The 17,210-nt window shown below is 44.2% G+C and overlaps 2 protein-coding genes across 2 annotated transcripts; both read right to left on the reverse strand.

Moving 5' to 3' along the window:
• Positions 1-315: 315 nt before the first annotated feature.
• On the reverse strand, positions 316-4,159 carry CCDC70 (coiled-coil domain containing 70; the record flags this gene model as incomplete). Its single annotated transcript, XM_080928302.1, has 2 exons — positions 4,126-4,159; positions 316-1,067 (listed from the first exon to the last, which is right to left on the reverse strand). Exon 2 carries the CDS (start codon positions 985-987, stop codon positions 316-318), a length of 672 nt encoding a protein of 223 aa, XP_080784428.1. The 5' UTR covers positions 988-1,067; positions 4,126-4,159.
• An 8,102-nt stretch (positions 4,160-12,261) lies between these two features.
• On the reverse strand, positions 12,262-15,881 carry LOC308429925 (uncharacterized protein; the record flags this gene model as incomplete). Its single annotated transcript, XM_080928959.1, has 4 exons — positions 12,262-12,879; positions 13,771-13,852; positions 14,064-14,242; positions 15,777-15,881. 4 exons carry the CDS (start codon positions 15,879-15,881, stop codon positions 12,262-12,264), a joined length of 984 nt encoding a protein of 327 aa, XP_080785085.1.
• Between the last annotated feature and the right edge of the window lie 1,329 nt (positions 15,882-17,210).

The following is a 17,210-nucleotide window of genomic DNA, read 5'->3' on the forward strand; positions in this document are numbered from 1 at the left end:
GAGTATATTTTATACAACGCTACAAACCCCTACACAGGCAAAGGACAATGGAAAACTATCTGGAGCCAGCCCCAGTGGCCAGTGACAATCTGGAGCATTAGGTAAAAGAATCACACAATCAGATGGCACAGCAGGGAGAATGAAGTCAACCTTCTTTGAAGAGCTGTTGTTTCACACCTCTCTTCAGGACTTTATTATCTCTTCCGTGGCAAAGAGACAAATTAGTGTCTATTTCTTCTAGTACAAGGAGTCATCCTGGACTTCATTCCCAACCAGTGATGTCTGCACCCCATGACCCTCTGTGTCCAGTGTTCACTAAGCACGGCCTCGGGGGAAGGGGGCTAACTGTGGGTCTTCATTGGCATTGTAGGGACCATTTTGGGGCCTCTGCTCCCCAAGGAGATGGAAGCCACCACCTTCCACCCAGAGTGCTTTCTCTTCCTCCCAGAGGGCATTCTCTTCCTCCCAGAGGGACTTCTTATCTTCCCACAAAGCCTTCTCTTCTGCAAGCAGGGCTCTTTCCTCTACCCACAAGGCTTTTTCCTCCTCCCATAGGGCCTTGTCCTCCTGAAGAAGATTCTGCTCTCTTTCCCATAAAGCATTGTCCACTCTCCAGAATGCCTTGTCCTCCTTCCAGAAAGTTCTATAGTTTTTCCAGAAAGTCTTCTCTTCTTCCCGGAAAGATTTTTCCATTTCCCAGAAGGTTTTTTCTTCCTTCCAGAAGATCTTCTCTTCTTCCCAGAAAGGTCTCCCCTCTTCCAAAAACCCCAGGATCTGGCCCCGGAAAGCCTGGATCTTGCCTTGGAACTCCCAGATCTCTTCCCTGAAGTCTTCTATTTTCTCATGGAAAATTTTCATCTGTTCTCGAAAAGCCTTTTCCTCCTGCAGCTTGTGTATTAACTTCTTCTGACGAATACTGGGCGAGGGCATCAGCAGTGACTGGAGGCAGGCCAGCCCCATCCATTTGCTCACCTTGAAGGGAAACATCTCCCTCAGCTGGAATGGTGGCTAGCTGTGTTGGATGGAGGTCAGGGCTGTTGGTCACGTCCAGGTCAGTTGGTCAAACCCTGTATGTACATCAGAGAGAATACATCCATGAGGAACATTAGCCAGAGAACAGTGCTTGGGAGAATGCTGTCTTATATGAGAAGATTTAATTATTGCTTTTGTAGTCATATTGGTGAGAGAGAGAATCTTTAGTACAGAAGAATGCTGGGTGGCCATGGCTTTGAGCTGGTTGATATATCCAAAGACTAGTGTTCCAAAAACAATCTCACCCAACAAAGACAGCGGTGTTAAAGCAGGAATAGAAGAACACAAGGGTGGCATGATAATCAAGGGATGGATTGCAGGTCATTTGCTTTCCTTTAGGTAAGAAGTTGCCACATTCTACAGAGGGTTTACTTTTGCTAAAGGCACTCAAAATTCATCTAAAGTCTATCTTGGGAGTCCAGGTTTATCCACTTTTGGTAGCTCCTGTGTGAAAGTTGTTTTTACAAGACACCTGAACAATTGGCTGGGGAACCCTAGCAATGGAGAGGGAGGGAATTATTTTAGAAAAAAAAGCACACTGGATAAACAGAGTTTTAATGAGAGAAAGTAAGACAAAGCCAAATATTGACGAGGCAGTGGAACCTGGAAACTACCCACTCACGTGTTATTAGTTACGACACCAGTGAGCCAGAAATCCCACTTCCAGATGATAACTGAAGGAAACTTCTCATTTGTGACCAGGGAACAGACACAGCATATTCAAGTAGTCTGTCTACACTCGGTTTGGAAACAGCCCGATTCATAGCATACAGAAGCAATGAGACGTGGTGGTAAATTTCTCCAAAGTGCAGCAACATGAATGAAATCTACCAATAATGTGGTGAAAGAATCAAGGGACAAGAATAAAGATCCCAAACAAGCAAAACCCCTAGGGTATAGGGAAACATCCTTTAGTTATAGCCCAAAGAATAAAAGCAACCAAGTGAGCTTAATCAGGATAGTGACTGGTGGAAGAACCAGTCAGGGAGTGACTAAGAGGTGATTAGTGAGCATCTGAGAAGAGCTGGGGGCAGGGCAGTGTCCTGTTTCTTTGCTTGGGTGGTGGTGACTATGTATGTGTCATCTAAAAATATGTTCATAAAAAAGAACCCCTAGACACCAGTTAAAGGAAAGAAAGAAAAAAGAAGGGAGAAGGCATGGAGAAGAGACAAGAAGAAAGGAAAGAGGAAAATAAAGAATGGGAAGAGAAGAGAAGGCAGGGAAGTAGAAGAGAAGAGAAAGTGAAAGAAAAGAAATGGAAGAAAGGAAGGAAAAGAAAAGGAAGAAGGGGAAGGGGAGAGAGGAAAGGGGGAAAGGTAGGAAGGTAGAGAACAAGGGCGAAGATTCTAAACACTGTGATGACTGAACCTGCAAATATCAAGGCAGCCCAAGGCCAGCCACAGGGCGAGAATGATGATGTCTTGGGTGTAGGGAAGCTGAATGTATCTAGTGTGTGTGCTCAGGAGCGCAGATCCCACTGTGTGCTTCTGCAAGGCTGAGCTTGGCCTCAGTGGTCCTCACTAAAGCGCCACACCGTAGAGTAGCATGGTCCAGACTTGCTCTTCTCTCTCTCTCTCTCTCTCTCTCTCTCTCTCTCTCTCTCTCTCTCTCTCTCTCTCCATGTTCACACTGGGTGACTCATATGTGAAAGGCACCAGGGAGTTGGATGGTGAAACCCACCAATGGAATGTGTGTGTGTGCACGAGTGCTCGCACAAACATATGTATGTACATGGTGTGTATGCATACATGAAAAGACGGTAGCTATGCTGTGTATGGCTGTTGACCTCACCTCCCTCCAGTAACATAAACCAGGAGCCCGAGAGGCTCACGTCTGACCTCTTCCTCCTATACCAGACTTCTCAGCCGCCAAGCCCCACCATTTCTGACGCTTCATATCTCTTGGAGGCACACACTTTCCGTTCCATCTTCCAGTAGCCACTTCTGGGCAGGATGTCTGTTCCTGCTTCATGGTCTCTGGTGTTGGTCTTGCTGTCCAAGACAGTGCAGTCTCCCCTCGCTGGATTGCTAGGGTTTTTTCCTGTTCTATAATACCCGTTTAAAAATCATCAGACACTTGGAGGCTTGGCAAAGCCACCGGACTACTGCTTTTCTATATCTTTACTTCCTTCTGTGTCTACTCTGCTCCATGTGACATATAGTTAGTTCTCTAGATATGAGCTGAACATTTTTACCTCTGTACCAAAGCACCAACTATGTTCCCTTCTAAGGTTTCCTTCACCTTCTGAGTGGGCTTCAATTCTTGTTTCCTTCTTCCTCTCCGTGTCTCTCTGCCAGTGTTCTATCATTGCCTCATAGACTTGACATTATGTGTGGATGCATTTTCCTGCTGTCTCTGTAACCCGGCAGAGAGTTAAAAAAAAATGTGGGGTGACTATAACGGAGTTAGAATTTTGATTTTGTTTGTGTCATTACAAGGTTCTTTGTCTAGAATCCCTGGATTATGCTAAGTTCTTCACTTCCATTCCATTAGTCTGCCCCCCTCAACCCCCATAGCCTGAATAATGACCTAGTGGATCTCTCCAGATTTAGGTAAGAGGATGACTTCTCCAGGAAGCCTCTCCTCACAGCCTCTCACTCAGCCTCAGGGCTGCCCTCCTGCCCAGTTGGCAGCACTCTGTCTGACAACCCTAGGCACAGTGCCTAGTGTAATTTCTACCACAGAGCAGATGTTCAAGAAACAGCAGAGCAATGGATGGCAGTGTACTGAATTAGAAATGCAGTGGAAAAAATTATCTCCAAGTTTTTATCAAGTGACCACTCCATTATCTTTGGGAAGGATGGCAAGGCGCTTAGTGGGTAAAAGCACCTACTTCCTGGAAGCCACGGAGTGGAAGGAGGGAGAAAACATCTGAGAATGGTTCTCTGACTACACACACACATACACACAAACTCGTAAAAGACAAATGCTCTTAGAAATAAGATAGGTGAGATTGAGTCCTTATATGTGCACCGTATATCAAGGTTAATAGAAACTTGACGATGTGTTTATATAGATACTTTTAAATTCAATAAAAACATGTCTGACCTTCATCACCATACCAGGCAACAACTTATTTACAAGGTTACTTACTGCTTAGCTGTTTCCCAACTGGGAGGGCCCTGTAGCCCTCACAGAGCAGGCAGACATTGTCACATCAGAATCTCAGTGATGCGTCTCCCCAGGAGTCTTACAGCAACCCTTTCATTCTCATTCATTCTCAGTTCTGAGTCACAGGCTGGAGCTCAAGATGAGGGCCTAGATTGGGGACCAGTGAAAAGGATCAAGCCCCAAAAGGTTAAAAAGAGGTTAGCATCATTCACCTTGGACTTTGCCAATGGTTCCTGTTATCTCGGATTTCTTGTGTTGTTTTAGGAAGGGCGTTGGAATGAAGGACTCTTGTTATGGTTCATCTTGCATTTGGTGGTTCGACTGGGATACGTCTTGCTCCGTGTCGTTTTAGTTTATCCTGGTTGATTTTATTGGGGTGCTTTGATATTGGAAGACTTTACATAGGTTTTCATCAAATGTCAGACAGGCTTGGTTATGGGCTTGCCGCTTATGTTCTTACATTATTCCTAAGTTTGCAGCTGATGGTGGACCACAAGTCTGAAGTTTTATTTCTTTGGTTTCCTTCTTTCTATCTTTTGGACTGCAAAATCTCAACGGACCTGCTTTGGAGTTTATGGATTCTTTCCCCATCAGCTTAAAGCTACTGTTAAGCTCCTCAACTTAGTTTTTCAACACCAGAACTTTTTTCTTTTTCTTTTATAAATATTTTTAAATTTATTTTATGAGTACATTGTAGTTGTTTTCAGATGGACCAGAAGAGGGCATCAGATATGATTACAGATGGTTGTGAGGCACCATGTGCTTGCTGGGAAACAAACTCAGGACCTCTGGAAGAGCACTCAGTGTTCTTAACCCCCTTTTTCCAACATACTGAAATTTCCACTATAGCCCAGAAAATGAACAAGTCTGACATTTCACAGAGGTATATGTCCTTTGGGGAATGGTGAATTAAAAACACCTAAAATTTACTTTCTTATCAAAATCATATATCTGTAGAGCACTTCTGGAGCTAAATTTGACTGGCTTCTTGCTTGGGATTGATGGCCTTAGTCAAACATAGATACTGTGCACCATAAACTCACCACGTAAGGATTTGCGGTCATTGCTTATCTCTCTGGAATAAGTCATGCTTTGTGTTGCCTTTAAAGGACACTGAGAAAATACACTTGGTCACTGGCATGGCTTCACCATCAGCCCTCCCATACCTGTTTCTTGCATCTTCTTTCTATCTTTCCTATAATCAGCCTCACTACCCAGTGGTGGTTTCCATATTGACCGACTGGCTGGCACCTTCACTTATCAAAACGCCACAAGGCAACACAGTTATGTCTCAGGAATCACGTCTCCCGTATTTCTGTTACTTGCTGTTCTCTGACCTACTTTCTGTTTCCCCTCCTCTTCCCCACCACTGTTATATTATTATTATTATTTTTTATGTATGTACCAGGATTTCTTCTGAGATTCTGCATGGAGGCAAGAGTAGATACTAGTGGTTTAATTTCTATATCTGGCTTATTTCATTTAGTATAATGTCTTCCAGACTGATCCAGGAAGCAAATGGCAAGATCTCATTGAAGCTTAATCTATTACTTTGTTTACAATTTTCTTCTACATTTCCCTGTATTTTATGATTTTAAGTATAATTCAATTAAACTCTTTTCTGAGGTGAAAATGCCAATAATCCCACCTGTTGGGAGACTAAACAGGAGGAATCACAAGTGGATGGCCAGTTTCAGGTGTGAAGTGAGCTCTTCATATTTAACCGCTAAGACAGGTTGTATCTCAAAAAGAAAATTTCTCATAATATCCACTGTAGTTTCATTGTTGATTCACTTGCATATGCTATTTTTAAGCCTTTTGTTTAATTTTCAAGTATGTGAAAAAATTTTAATTACATCAGTGAAGTTGGAGTCCTCATGACCTGAAAATCCAGCCTTTGATACTTGGGCTGTTGGGTGGGGTACTTAGACTAATTAAGATAAGGATGGCCTTGTGATTCTTACACACACACACAGGCACACACACACACACACACACACACACACACACACACACACACACACCTGTGCTGCTCCCACTTGAGGAGTGTCTGAATTTATTGACAGAGAAGGAACAACGGGGGAACCACGGCTAGCAAGATGCCAGTTTGTAGATGCCAGATGCTTGCTAGAGCACCTGGTACATCAGCAGCTGTTCTTGAATGCTAAACAGTCACAGAAGCCTGGATGTTTCTGGAATATTGCAGTGATCTTTATCTTAATGGAGCTGATGATTTATCACATATTGTAAGGAGGAGGTCTTATTTTTTTCCCTTTTTAAATCTTGTTTTGTAACAAGCTTAGAGTCTTTAGATACTTTGCTAAATATAATAAAGGAAAGTATATGGCAAATATGTCAGTAGAAATGAGTAGAATACAGATGTTTCAACATCTGCTTGTGTACATCAGCACTTGTGTTCCTCACCCAGATATAGTCCTGGAAGAGGCATGTGTACATTCTCTCCAACTTCACTGCAGATTAGCTGTCACAGTCCCTAGGTAATTGCTGCAAACTGGTTAACTTTTGGCTTTGAGTTTCCTTGGCACCAAAGTAAGATACTAAGATGATCTATAGAGTACAATATATTTCCCTTCTAGGGAAACATGGGTCAGGTATGAAAGAGAAGATTTACATAGGTCAGTGTGTACAAGGGTCACTTAGTGATTTGGACATCATCACAGTAACTGATTGGCTTCCTCTAGTGGCTGGTGAGTGGCTATGGGGAAGCCCAGGCAAAAGATCTACAGCTGTGCTTTTCTGCTTAATTCAGATCCTACATCCAAACTGTCTGTCCTTCCAGTAACCCCTGGCTGAGGGGCAAGATATTGCAAGGAAAGCCTAAGAGGGTCACAGATATGCGTTCATTCTCACATGATTTATAAAACACATACACACATGGCCACAAAGAGACAAACAGAGAAGGAAAAAAAGACAGAAGAAGAGAAAAGATGAACTGAACCTTTGATGTTATCACTAAAGCCTAGCAATAGAAGGATTCTGCAGTGGGTATTGACAAGGATGGGTATGTTGCAAAACCCAGGGTATAGAAACCAGGAGAAGGTCTCACAGTTCTGGAGTCATAGATGAGAACTGAGATTAAACTGAGGTGTGCAGCAGTGAATTGTCTCACACTGCAGTCCAAGTTGGTAGGAAACTCACTTAGTAGCTCCTTCAGCTCCCAAATAAATGGAATCCTCAGGCCTTTGTCTACTGCAGGGCTGGTATTCCATATATGAACACTAGCACTGCTGCTCTCTTTTTACTTTTACTTTTTAAAATTTTACTGCTGTGAACAGACACCATGACCAAGGCAACTCTTATAAAGACAACATTTAACTGGGTACACGTTCAGTGGTTCGATCTGTTATCTTCAAATTGGGGACATGGCAACATTCAGGCAAGCATGGTGTAGGTTGGGCTGAGAGTTCTACATCTTCATCTGAAGGCTGCTGGCACAAGACTCCCACCCAGGCAGTAAGGGTGAGAATCTTATAGCCCATACCCACAGTGACACACCTACAAAACAAGGCCACACATTCTAATAGTGCCACTCCCTGGGCCAAGAATATACAAAGCACTATAGATGCCAATCCTTGTTGTTGAACATTCTTCAGCTCTAGTGAAAGACAGAGTTAGGGGAGCTGTCAGGGCTTAGATCAGGATAACCTAAGTATGGAAGAAGTTTAATCCAGCAACATGGCTGCTCTGGCAAGGGATCACATCCAAAGACAGTCTAAGCCTAAGAGACCTGGGTGAAATGCAGACACACCTTACAATGAAAGTAAGGTTAGTTTGTAGAAGAAAGTAGCCATGTTTGAAAGCAGCCATGTTGGAAAGGCAAAGTAATCAATCAGAGAAATATTTGAGAGTGTGAGTCAGATATTATACATCCAACTCTTGTGAAAACAGCACAGAAAAGAGACTGTATTTAAGAGATGAACAGAGAGAAATGTGGTGGCATAGTGGTATGTGGAGCAGTTTTACTGGGGTGGGTTGCAGAGAGAACAAGCTAGAAAGGCAGAACATTAAAAATAAAAACTGAAACATTCTAGGTCTATGTTAGCAGATAGAGACTGGAAAGTGAAGCTTTCAGGGTCTATATTTGCAGAGGATTAGATTGTATGAAGGCTAGAAGTGTCCAGGCTTAGTCCTTGGCAGAGTTAGAACAGAGAAAGCACTCTCTGGGATCAGCCCAATCATGTATTGATAAAGCTTGGTGTGTTAGTTAGGTTTTATAGCTGTGAGTAGACACCATGACCAAGGCAACTTTTATAAGGACAACATCTAATATGGGCTGGCTTAAAGGTTCAGAGGTTCAGTCTAGGAGCATCAAGGTGAGAGCATGGCAGCTTTGAGGCGGGAATGGTGCAGAAGAAGCTGAGAGTTCTATGTCTTCATCCAAAGGAAACCAGGAACAGACTGAGCATACTCAGACAACTAGGAGGAGTGTCTTCTAGCCCACCCTCAGAATGACATACTTCCTCCAACAAGGCCACACCTTTTCAGTAGTGCCACTCCCTGGGCCAAGCATGTATAAACCACCTCATTTTACTCCCTAGCCTCCATCTATTTTTCATACACATGAGTCTATGGGTGCCATACATAAACATGGCAGATTGAAAAGAACAATCAGTCCAAGTTCCAAAGTCCCTATAGTCAGTAGTAGTATCAACAATGTTTAAAAAGTCCAAAGTTTAAAGTCTTTTCTGAGATCCATCCAATCACTTAACTGTGATCTTGGTATTAAGTCCGGCAACCAGCTGGGCAAAATCTAAATTATGCAATCTCCATGCCTAATGTCAAATTGGTCTTCAGGTCTTCAACTCCTTTTTCATCTTTGTTGACTGCAACAAGTTTCTTTCTCCTGAGCTGGTTCCACTCCATTAGCACCTTTCCTTGGCAGGTATCCTACAGCTCTGGCATCTTTAACATCTTGATCTTTCCAAGACAGCTTCAATGTTACAGCTTCTCATTTCAATGTCTGGGATTCACCTATGAACTTCTGGGCTCCTCCAAAGGGCTGGCTTTAATTCTCTTGCTCTGCCCTCTGTAGTACTTCAAGCTCCGGGTGATCCATTACACCCCTCCTGTTGTACTTGGTGATCATCTTGTGGTAATAGCATCTCCAATATACTAGGGTTTTTCATTACAACTAGGCTTCACCAATAGCCTCTCATAGGCTCCATTCATGGTGCCAAACCCTATATCCTTTCATGACCCCTTCAATCTTGGATTGTCAACCACTGAGGCTGCACTTTCACCAATAGCCTTCTATGGCCTCTCACAGTCCCAAGCCTCAGTTGTTTTCCATGATGCCTCTACGCCTTCAGAACAAGTACCACCTGGGTGATTCTTACACATTACCAAGTACAGATACAGCATGAGGTACAATCTTGGCTATCTCTGGAACATAGTTTTTTGTCCTCTTAGAAAACACTTCCCAGAAGATTTTACCTCAGTGATGCTGCTCTCTTCTTAATCACCACCAATTTTTATCCCCAGCTGACCAGCATCAATTGTCCCATTGTTCTTTTTCTCCTCTTAAATATAAGGCCAGAGCCACATGGCCAAAGCTGCCAAGATCTGCTGCTTACAGGAGCTAAAAATGTCCCCATGTTTTGATTACATAATCACTAGATTCCTCTATTCTAACTCCTTTACTGGATAAGCTTGGATGTCCTAATCTTTCTCTGTAGATTGACCTTGAGTTTAGAAATCATCAGGCCAGTCCCTTGGGATTAAAGGTGTGTACCACCACACCTGAATTTAAGCTTTTCTTCACCTAGAACTTGCTCTGTTCTAGGCTGACTTTGAATTTAGACATTTGCTTTTCTTTGACTCCTGGGATTAAAGGTTTGTACTAATTTGCCTGGAGATAATTTAGTTGGGTGGGGTCTTGTCCCAAGGTCTTACTTCCTTAGTTCAACTGACAATTTTTTTTAAAAACAGGATTTAGCTCCATTTCATTTCCTGGTGTCCTTTTAATATGTGAACCAAGTATTTTGTATCTTTCTTTTCTCAACTTGCTCCTTCTCATTAAAATGTTCTTCATAAAGTTGAGCTTTAGTAACCTCACAACAGAATTTACACCAGGCTGTTTTGAGTTTTCCTCTTCCAAAGCAACTAATCTAAATCTCTTCATCTTAAACTCAGGAAGACTCTTTGGACAAGGGCAAAAAGCAGCCATGTTCTTCACCAAAATACTACAAAACCAGTCTCTTGGCCACAAACTGAAATTCTCCACTGAAACCACTTGATCCAAGTCAGCACATTTCAAATCACTCTCAGTAACAAAGTCTTCCATATTCCTACTAAAATAGCCCTTTAAGCCTCATTTAAAGCCTTCCATAGCTTTCTAAATCCAAAGTTTCAAAATCCACAATCCTCCAAAATAAGCATGGTCAGGCCAATCACAGAGATACCACACTCCTGGTACCAACTTCTGTCATAGTTAGAGTTTAATTGCTGTGAACAGACACCATGATCAAGGCAAGTTTTATAAGGACAACATTTAATTGGGGTTGGCTTCCAGGTTCAGAGGTTCAGTCTAGTAGTATCAAGGTGAGAGCATGGCAGCATCCAGGCAGTCATGGTGCAGGAGGAGCTGAGAGTTCTATGTCTTCATCCAAAGGAAACCAGAAACAGACTGAGCATCCTCAGGCAGCTAGGAGGAGTGCCTCCAAGTCCACCCTCAGAATGACATACTTCCCCCAACAAGGCCACACCTTCTAAGTAGTGCCACTCCCTGGGCCAAGCTTATCAAACCACCACCCTGGGGTATGGCTCTCATCTCCTTTCTTTGTCCAATGATGTCAAAGTGACACTTAAGTCTAGTCTGAGTCAAAAGAGTTTTATTCCATGTGTACCTATATGGATCCATAGAGGATACAGCAGAAGATACCCAAACAGAGACACCTGAGCTGCTTCTGGTTGGGGACACCACCCACAGTTGGCTATAGATGCAGCTGTGACAGCACTGTGCCTGGCTAGTAGGCTGGGCAGATGCAAACTCTTGAAGCTTGTTCTACAGCCTAGCTAGACAAGTTGTTGAAGCTCTAGTCACTGAGAGACCCTGTCTCAAACACAAAATTACAGAAAAATATAGTCACTGCTCTGTGGGCATCTTGAACACCCTTAATGCAAAAGCCAGATGAAGAAAGTTAGGACTGTCCTAAACTCATGGGTGGATGCCAAGTTTAAGATGAGACATGGGGTTAGTGAATTGAATCACTTTGGAGAAAGTTTTGTCTAGCAGCCTAGCAAGTAGCCAACTAAGCCCCAATGGAGGCAATATTCTGACTATGGTGTACTGTATGCCCAACATGAGCTCTGTGACTTTCAACCCTGCTGTTACTGTGTACTGTTGAACATTCTCTTATTTCAATGGGAGATTGTCAAACCTAGACGAAACTGTCAGGATCACACACCAGGGCATCCTGAGCTTGAGTCACCAGGGCTCCATACCTTATTGTTTGTGTTACCTGGCTTTCTGGGTGTCAATAAAGACAGTGCCTCAGTAACACAGAAGAGGTTTGGAAGAATAGAACAGACTGTTTTGTGTCTCAAAGGTCCTAGGATCACAGGTGGCAGGTACCTGTGCAGAGTGTCAAAATGTCTAAGTGTCAAAGTAGTGAACCTGGTGCAGTAGGTCGAATGCCACTAGGGTTTTTGGGTTGCTATTGGGTCATAGGTAGTGTGAGATTCCCCGTGCACAACAACAAGAATACAAGTCATAGACATAATTTCCAGGGCAACTTTATTGGTGAAACTAGAAAATCTCATACAATAGCAAAACTGGCAGATAGTTTTGAACACCGAAGAAGCTGAAAGGACATACTAGAGGTCCCTGATGATAAGACTAGAGAGGACAGGTGATCTTTCTTCAGAGTTCTTCTTAGAGGCACACCTCTGAGTCCAGATATCATGCTGAGGTGAGGCTGGTTGCAAAGAGAGGAAAGGGATGTGATCCCAACAGCCATTGGGGTGCTCATTTAGAAGCAACTGGTCAAGATACAGTCAGGTTGTCTATCTGGTTAATTTGGTGTATGGAGCAGTCTGAATGAATCTTGAAAATTTGAGCAGGGAAGTAGCATCTGCTCTTCAGGTGGTAGCTTATTCTCAATCACTGTCCTCTGAGGAAGAGGAGACCAGAAGGTCCTCATAGAGAACACTCACTTTTACCTGGGATTCTGCTGCCGATCTGTCCACTGGGAAGGCAGGGCTCTCAGAAGAAGGGGTTTGCTTCTCAAGGGGAAGTGGTGGGGTCATTGTTAGGAACCTGGAGCTCCAACAGTTCTTGCTGTGTCTGGTGAAGATCATTTTCAGGGATTGGCCTAAAACAGGGCCCGCTGATGACTGGTTGGACTCAATACCCTGGTGGTTGGCAGGATGGTGGCTGGACTGAGTTTTCCTACTGGGATCCTTGGCTTTTGACTCTTTGTGGAGCAGTTCACAGATTGCATTACTTTCAGGGACATCAATGGGGTGTTGATGTAAGATACCCTGCAGCTTTTGATCCACTAGGTCTTCTGAGGCTGGGTTTCTGCCATCCTTTCTGTACCCTGGTTTGGCAACACCAGGGACAGCCTTGTTGTGACTTGCCTCCTGCTTGGAATGGAAGTTGCTGTCAAAGCTTTGGAGGATAGGCTTTCTGGGCCACATCTGCTTCCCAAGAGAAGTTTTAACTGGTGGTGCAGGTATCATTCTCTTCCCAGGCATGACTGAAGTCTGTGGCTGCTGTAGAAAAAACAGACATCTGGAGAGATCAGACAGGCACTGTCAGCCTGGAAGGACAGTGAAAGCTTTCAAAACAATACCAAAAGTTCATAGGATTTATGGTGGTAGTTTGTGGCAGCTCTGTCTGATGTTAACTCATCAAGCTGTGATGACCCCCATTAGCTATCCAAAACTTGCAGCATAGTAGGTTGGGAAATGTAAGGGTGGGAGTTCCAGCCTCCCCTTAACGTTTAAGTGAAGCTTATTCTGATAATCCAAAAGTATTTTTGTGTATATGTGCTTCTCTCTCTCTCTCTCTCTCTCTCTCTCTCTCTCTCTCTCTCTCTCTTTGTGTGTGTGTGTGTGTGTGTGTGTGTGCCCGTGTGGTCTGACAAGAGGTACATGAAGGGAAATATTGATGTATTGATAATCAGAGAGACAGATAGGAAAAGCGCTATGTTCTTCTGTGGTCATAGAAGAACAGTTCGATTTAAATTATGTCATTTACAGCATAGTATTGAAAATTCTAATCATCTCACTTGGGAAATGAAGCAGAGCACGAGGCACTGGCTTGCCTTGAGTCTTTCTGGCAAAGGCCTTTGAGGTCAGGGGTATAGCCAACAAACTGGGATGGTGGAAAAGGATGTGCCCATTCTGCTTAGACTTCTCCAGTAAATGTCCAGATTTATAGAAGCAGCAGACAAAATGTCAACCGCCAAGACCGTGGACAGATACACAGGTCACCAGAAAGCTCAGAAAGCAGGTCCTGTTTATAATCTGACAGCAGATTGAAAAAAGCCCTGGACACCTAAATCCATGTGAAGACATGGGGTGAGCAAACAGGCCCTGCAGAAGGAAGGTGCAAGTGGCAGAGGAGGGACTTTCAGGAACTGGGTATCCACTTTTACTTACAGCCAAACCATCCTGCTGGTTCCCCTTTCCTGGCTCTGTTCGAAGTTTCTTGAAGGGAGCCTCCCTCGGCTGCTCAGCACACCTGTGGGACAGACAATGCCATGGCAACTCTTCAGTTTTAGTCTCAAATAGTCTTTCTCTCCCCCTTACTTCCACCAACCCTCCCTTGTCAGCAGACTATTACTAGCTCTCTGGCCTTTCAGTTTGTTGACGGAGAGAAAAGACATGGTAGTCCCATGAGCTCTGCTCTGCCTGGGTCCTTTCTTCCTCCCAACCCGGTTCTCATCACTTGCCTTTGTCTGGTGGCTTGACTGAGTTTGTGCAGACCCTGGGGCCTGCAAGGATCCTTGTTCTCTTTCTCCTTCCTGGCTCCCAGAGGCTGTGGGAATAGGTGCACCACCTGGCCACACTTAATTGGACACCTTCTACTTCTTGCATAGTGGCCAAAGGCACCACAGTTTCTGCATTTCACCTGTGAGAGGCAAAGAAGATGTCAGTGAGTCACAAAGGATCCATGAACCTTTCTACCCTTAATCCCCCCTCAAGAATAAAAGGCCCTTTAATGTTTTCTCTTGAAGAAATACATTTCCTACAGAATGGGCTGTTTCTTTGAACCTGGAAGAGGCAAGCTTAATTGGGAAATATATGGGTGAGGACAGGGAGCCCTGTATCTGCCAATAGATGAATCCTGCCAATGAGGAGCTGAGCCTTCTTCCAGTCTCTCCCTACTTCCACATGCAGGGAAAGCAGTTTGTCTGGCTCTCTGATACCTCTGATATGATCAAGACCATGGGTCAGTTTGACAAATGTAACAGGGTCCCAGACCTTAGTAGACCTCCAGACATTTTTATAACTATCTCTAAATATCCTTCTGGTCATAGAACTCATCCCATAGACACTACAGTATGGCACCATGGAAACCAGACCTGGAGGGACCATATCCAGAAGTTAGGCCCTACACCTGATTGAGGGTGTGGCCACTCACTCATCTCCAAATTTGAACCCCAAATTACTCCTGTTCTAAAGGAAATACAGGGACAAAGAGTGGAGCAGCGACTGAAGGTAAGGTCATCCAGAGACTGCCCTACCTGGGTATAAATCTCATATGCAGCCACCAAACACAGACACTATTGCTGATGCCAAGAAGAGATGGCTGACAGGGCCCTGATATGGCTGCCTCCTCAGAGGCTCTGCCAGAGGCTGATCAATACAGATGCAAAAGCTTGCAGCCAACCATTGGACTGAGCTCAGAGACACTAATGGGTAAGTTAGAGGAAGGAAGGACTGTAGGAGCTGAAGGGGATTCCAACAATATCAATCAGACGTGCCCTCCCCTAAGTCATGGACTAAACCACCACCCAAAAATACAAATGGAAGGACCCATGGCTCCTGCTGCTTGTGTGCTAGAAGTTTGCCTTATCTGGCATCAGTGGGAGGGGAGGCCCTTGGTCCTGTGAAGGTTCGATGCCCCAGTGTAGTGGAATGCTAGGGTGGTGAGGTAGGATTGGGGCAGTGGGGGAACTCTCTCAAAGAAGCAGGGGGAGTGGTATAGGACAGGGGGTTGTGGAGGGGAAACCAGGAAAGGTTTCCTCTACATATTCGAAATGTAGATAAATAAAACCCAGATTTAATCCATTTAAGGCCATCCTTCTGAGAAAGTCTTTGTTCCCCTTGTATCAGTGAATTATTTATTACTCTTGCCTTTCAGCCTCTGCTGAGTTTCTGCTTCTGTTCTATTGTTTTGGTTTCCTGGAATTCACCATCCTAGAACTTGGTTTCTGTGCCCAAAACTCACTGGGAGCAAGGCTCAGTGGTCCACTGAGTTTCACAGGACCTACCCACACAGCGCCCTGGACCAGTTGACTACTCAGATCTTCGTACTGGCTTAAACCCATATCCCATCATCTTCTCTGTGGATCCCGAACAACACAAAGATTTTGGGGTGTAGCTCTGTCTGTGTCTCATCTAGGCCCTGGGCTGGCTGACACATACAGGCCTCCACTTACATTAGGGTTCTCCTCTTTCAGTGATGGAAGAGTCTGTTCCCCTGAGCCTCTTGGCTTTCTCTTGGCTGTTCCAGCTAGAATGGCTGAACGAACCTCTGTGTTCATTTTCGTCTTTATTTTATGGACCTGTTGGCCTTGATTTTCTGAAACAGAGGTCAACTAAAGATTTTAATCAATGGAATTAAGCTTCATGATCTTGTCATAATATGCCTGGTTATGGCTCTGACAAATAAACCCGCATCTGTGTTTCCACCTCCCAAGCATATTCCATCAGAGACAGAGACTTGAAGTTGTAACGCTGAGGGAATATTTCACTTCAAGAACCCATGTCAGCTGTCCAGCTCTGAATGAGAAAGTACTATTTCGGTAAAATGCCATGACCCTCGCACGAGAAATTCATCGCTGAGCTTCAGATTTATTTCTAAACACTCCTGTTTCTAACCACTCACCTGGAGAAAAACCCGATAAAAGATTTCCAACTGAGAACCTTCCTTCTCCCTGTGGTCTATCTGGAGGTTTCTCTGAGTTGTGTCTGGAGTCTGGGTCTGCATCCACAGGAGGAGGCTGTCTGAAACAAGAGTTTAAATATGGCGCTGCATTGCTTTTGTCACGCTGACGTAAGAGCACTGGGCAGAAGTCACATCTTGTCAGCCCCCTGCACTGTGTTCTCATAGGTCCCCTAAGGTCTTAAATCTGAGATTCAATCTCACTTAATTAGCCGTTTATACAGAACACCTGAGCTTAAGGCAGCAACCCAAAGGCTTTGGTCCTGATTTAATACATCAGTGAAGTTGGAGTCCTCATGACCTGAAAATCCAGCCTTTGATACTTGGGATGTTGGGTGGGGTACTTAGACTAATTAAGATAAGGATGGCCTTGTGATTATCACACACACACACACACACACACACACACACACACATACACAAACACACACACAAACATACACATGCATTCACACACACACACACACACACAAACATACACACACATTCACACACACATTCATACACACATTCACACACACACACACACACACACACCTGTGCTGCTCTCACTTGAAGGTGTCCTTCTTCGCCCAGAACATTATGTAATGGACAAGCTAAGAACATGAGACATAAAAGGCAGCAGTCTACACTGTAGTGCAGTGAGTCACAGACTGAGCGAGGGCTCATCTGTGGTTAGGCACTGAGTTCATGACTTCTGAGGACTGTGCTGTGGGCACAGGCTCTGGTTTAAGTTCTCGTATGTGGCCAGTGTGAGACATGTCGACTCTACAGTCAACCTGCATTTTGATGAGCTCTGCTCTATATGGAACTCCTTGTTTTAGGCCGGTCAGTGTGTGGAAATCAGCCTGAATGATTTCTCACAATGTGTGTCAGGGCTGTTGCTGAAGCTGTCTGTGTCCTGCAGGTAGCACATTTACCATGAGGG

This window comes from Micromys minutus (genome assembly GCF_963924665.1).
Source record: "Micromys minutus genome assembly, chromosome: 14".
Lineage (NCBI taxonomy): Eukaryota > Metazoa > Chordata > Mammalia > Rodentia > Muridae > Micromys > Micromys minutus.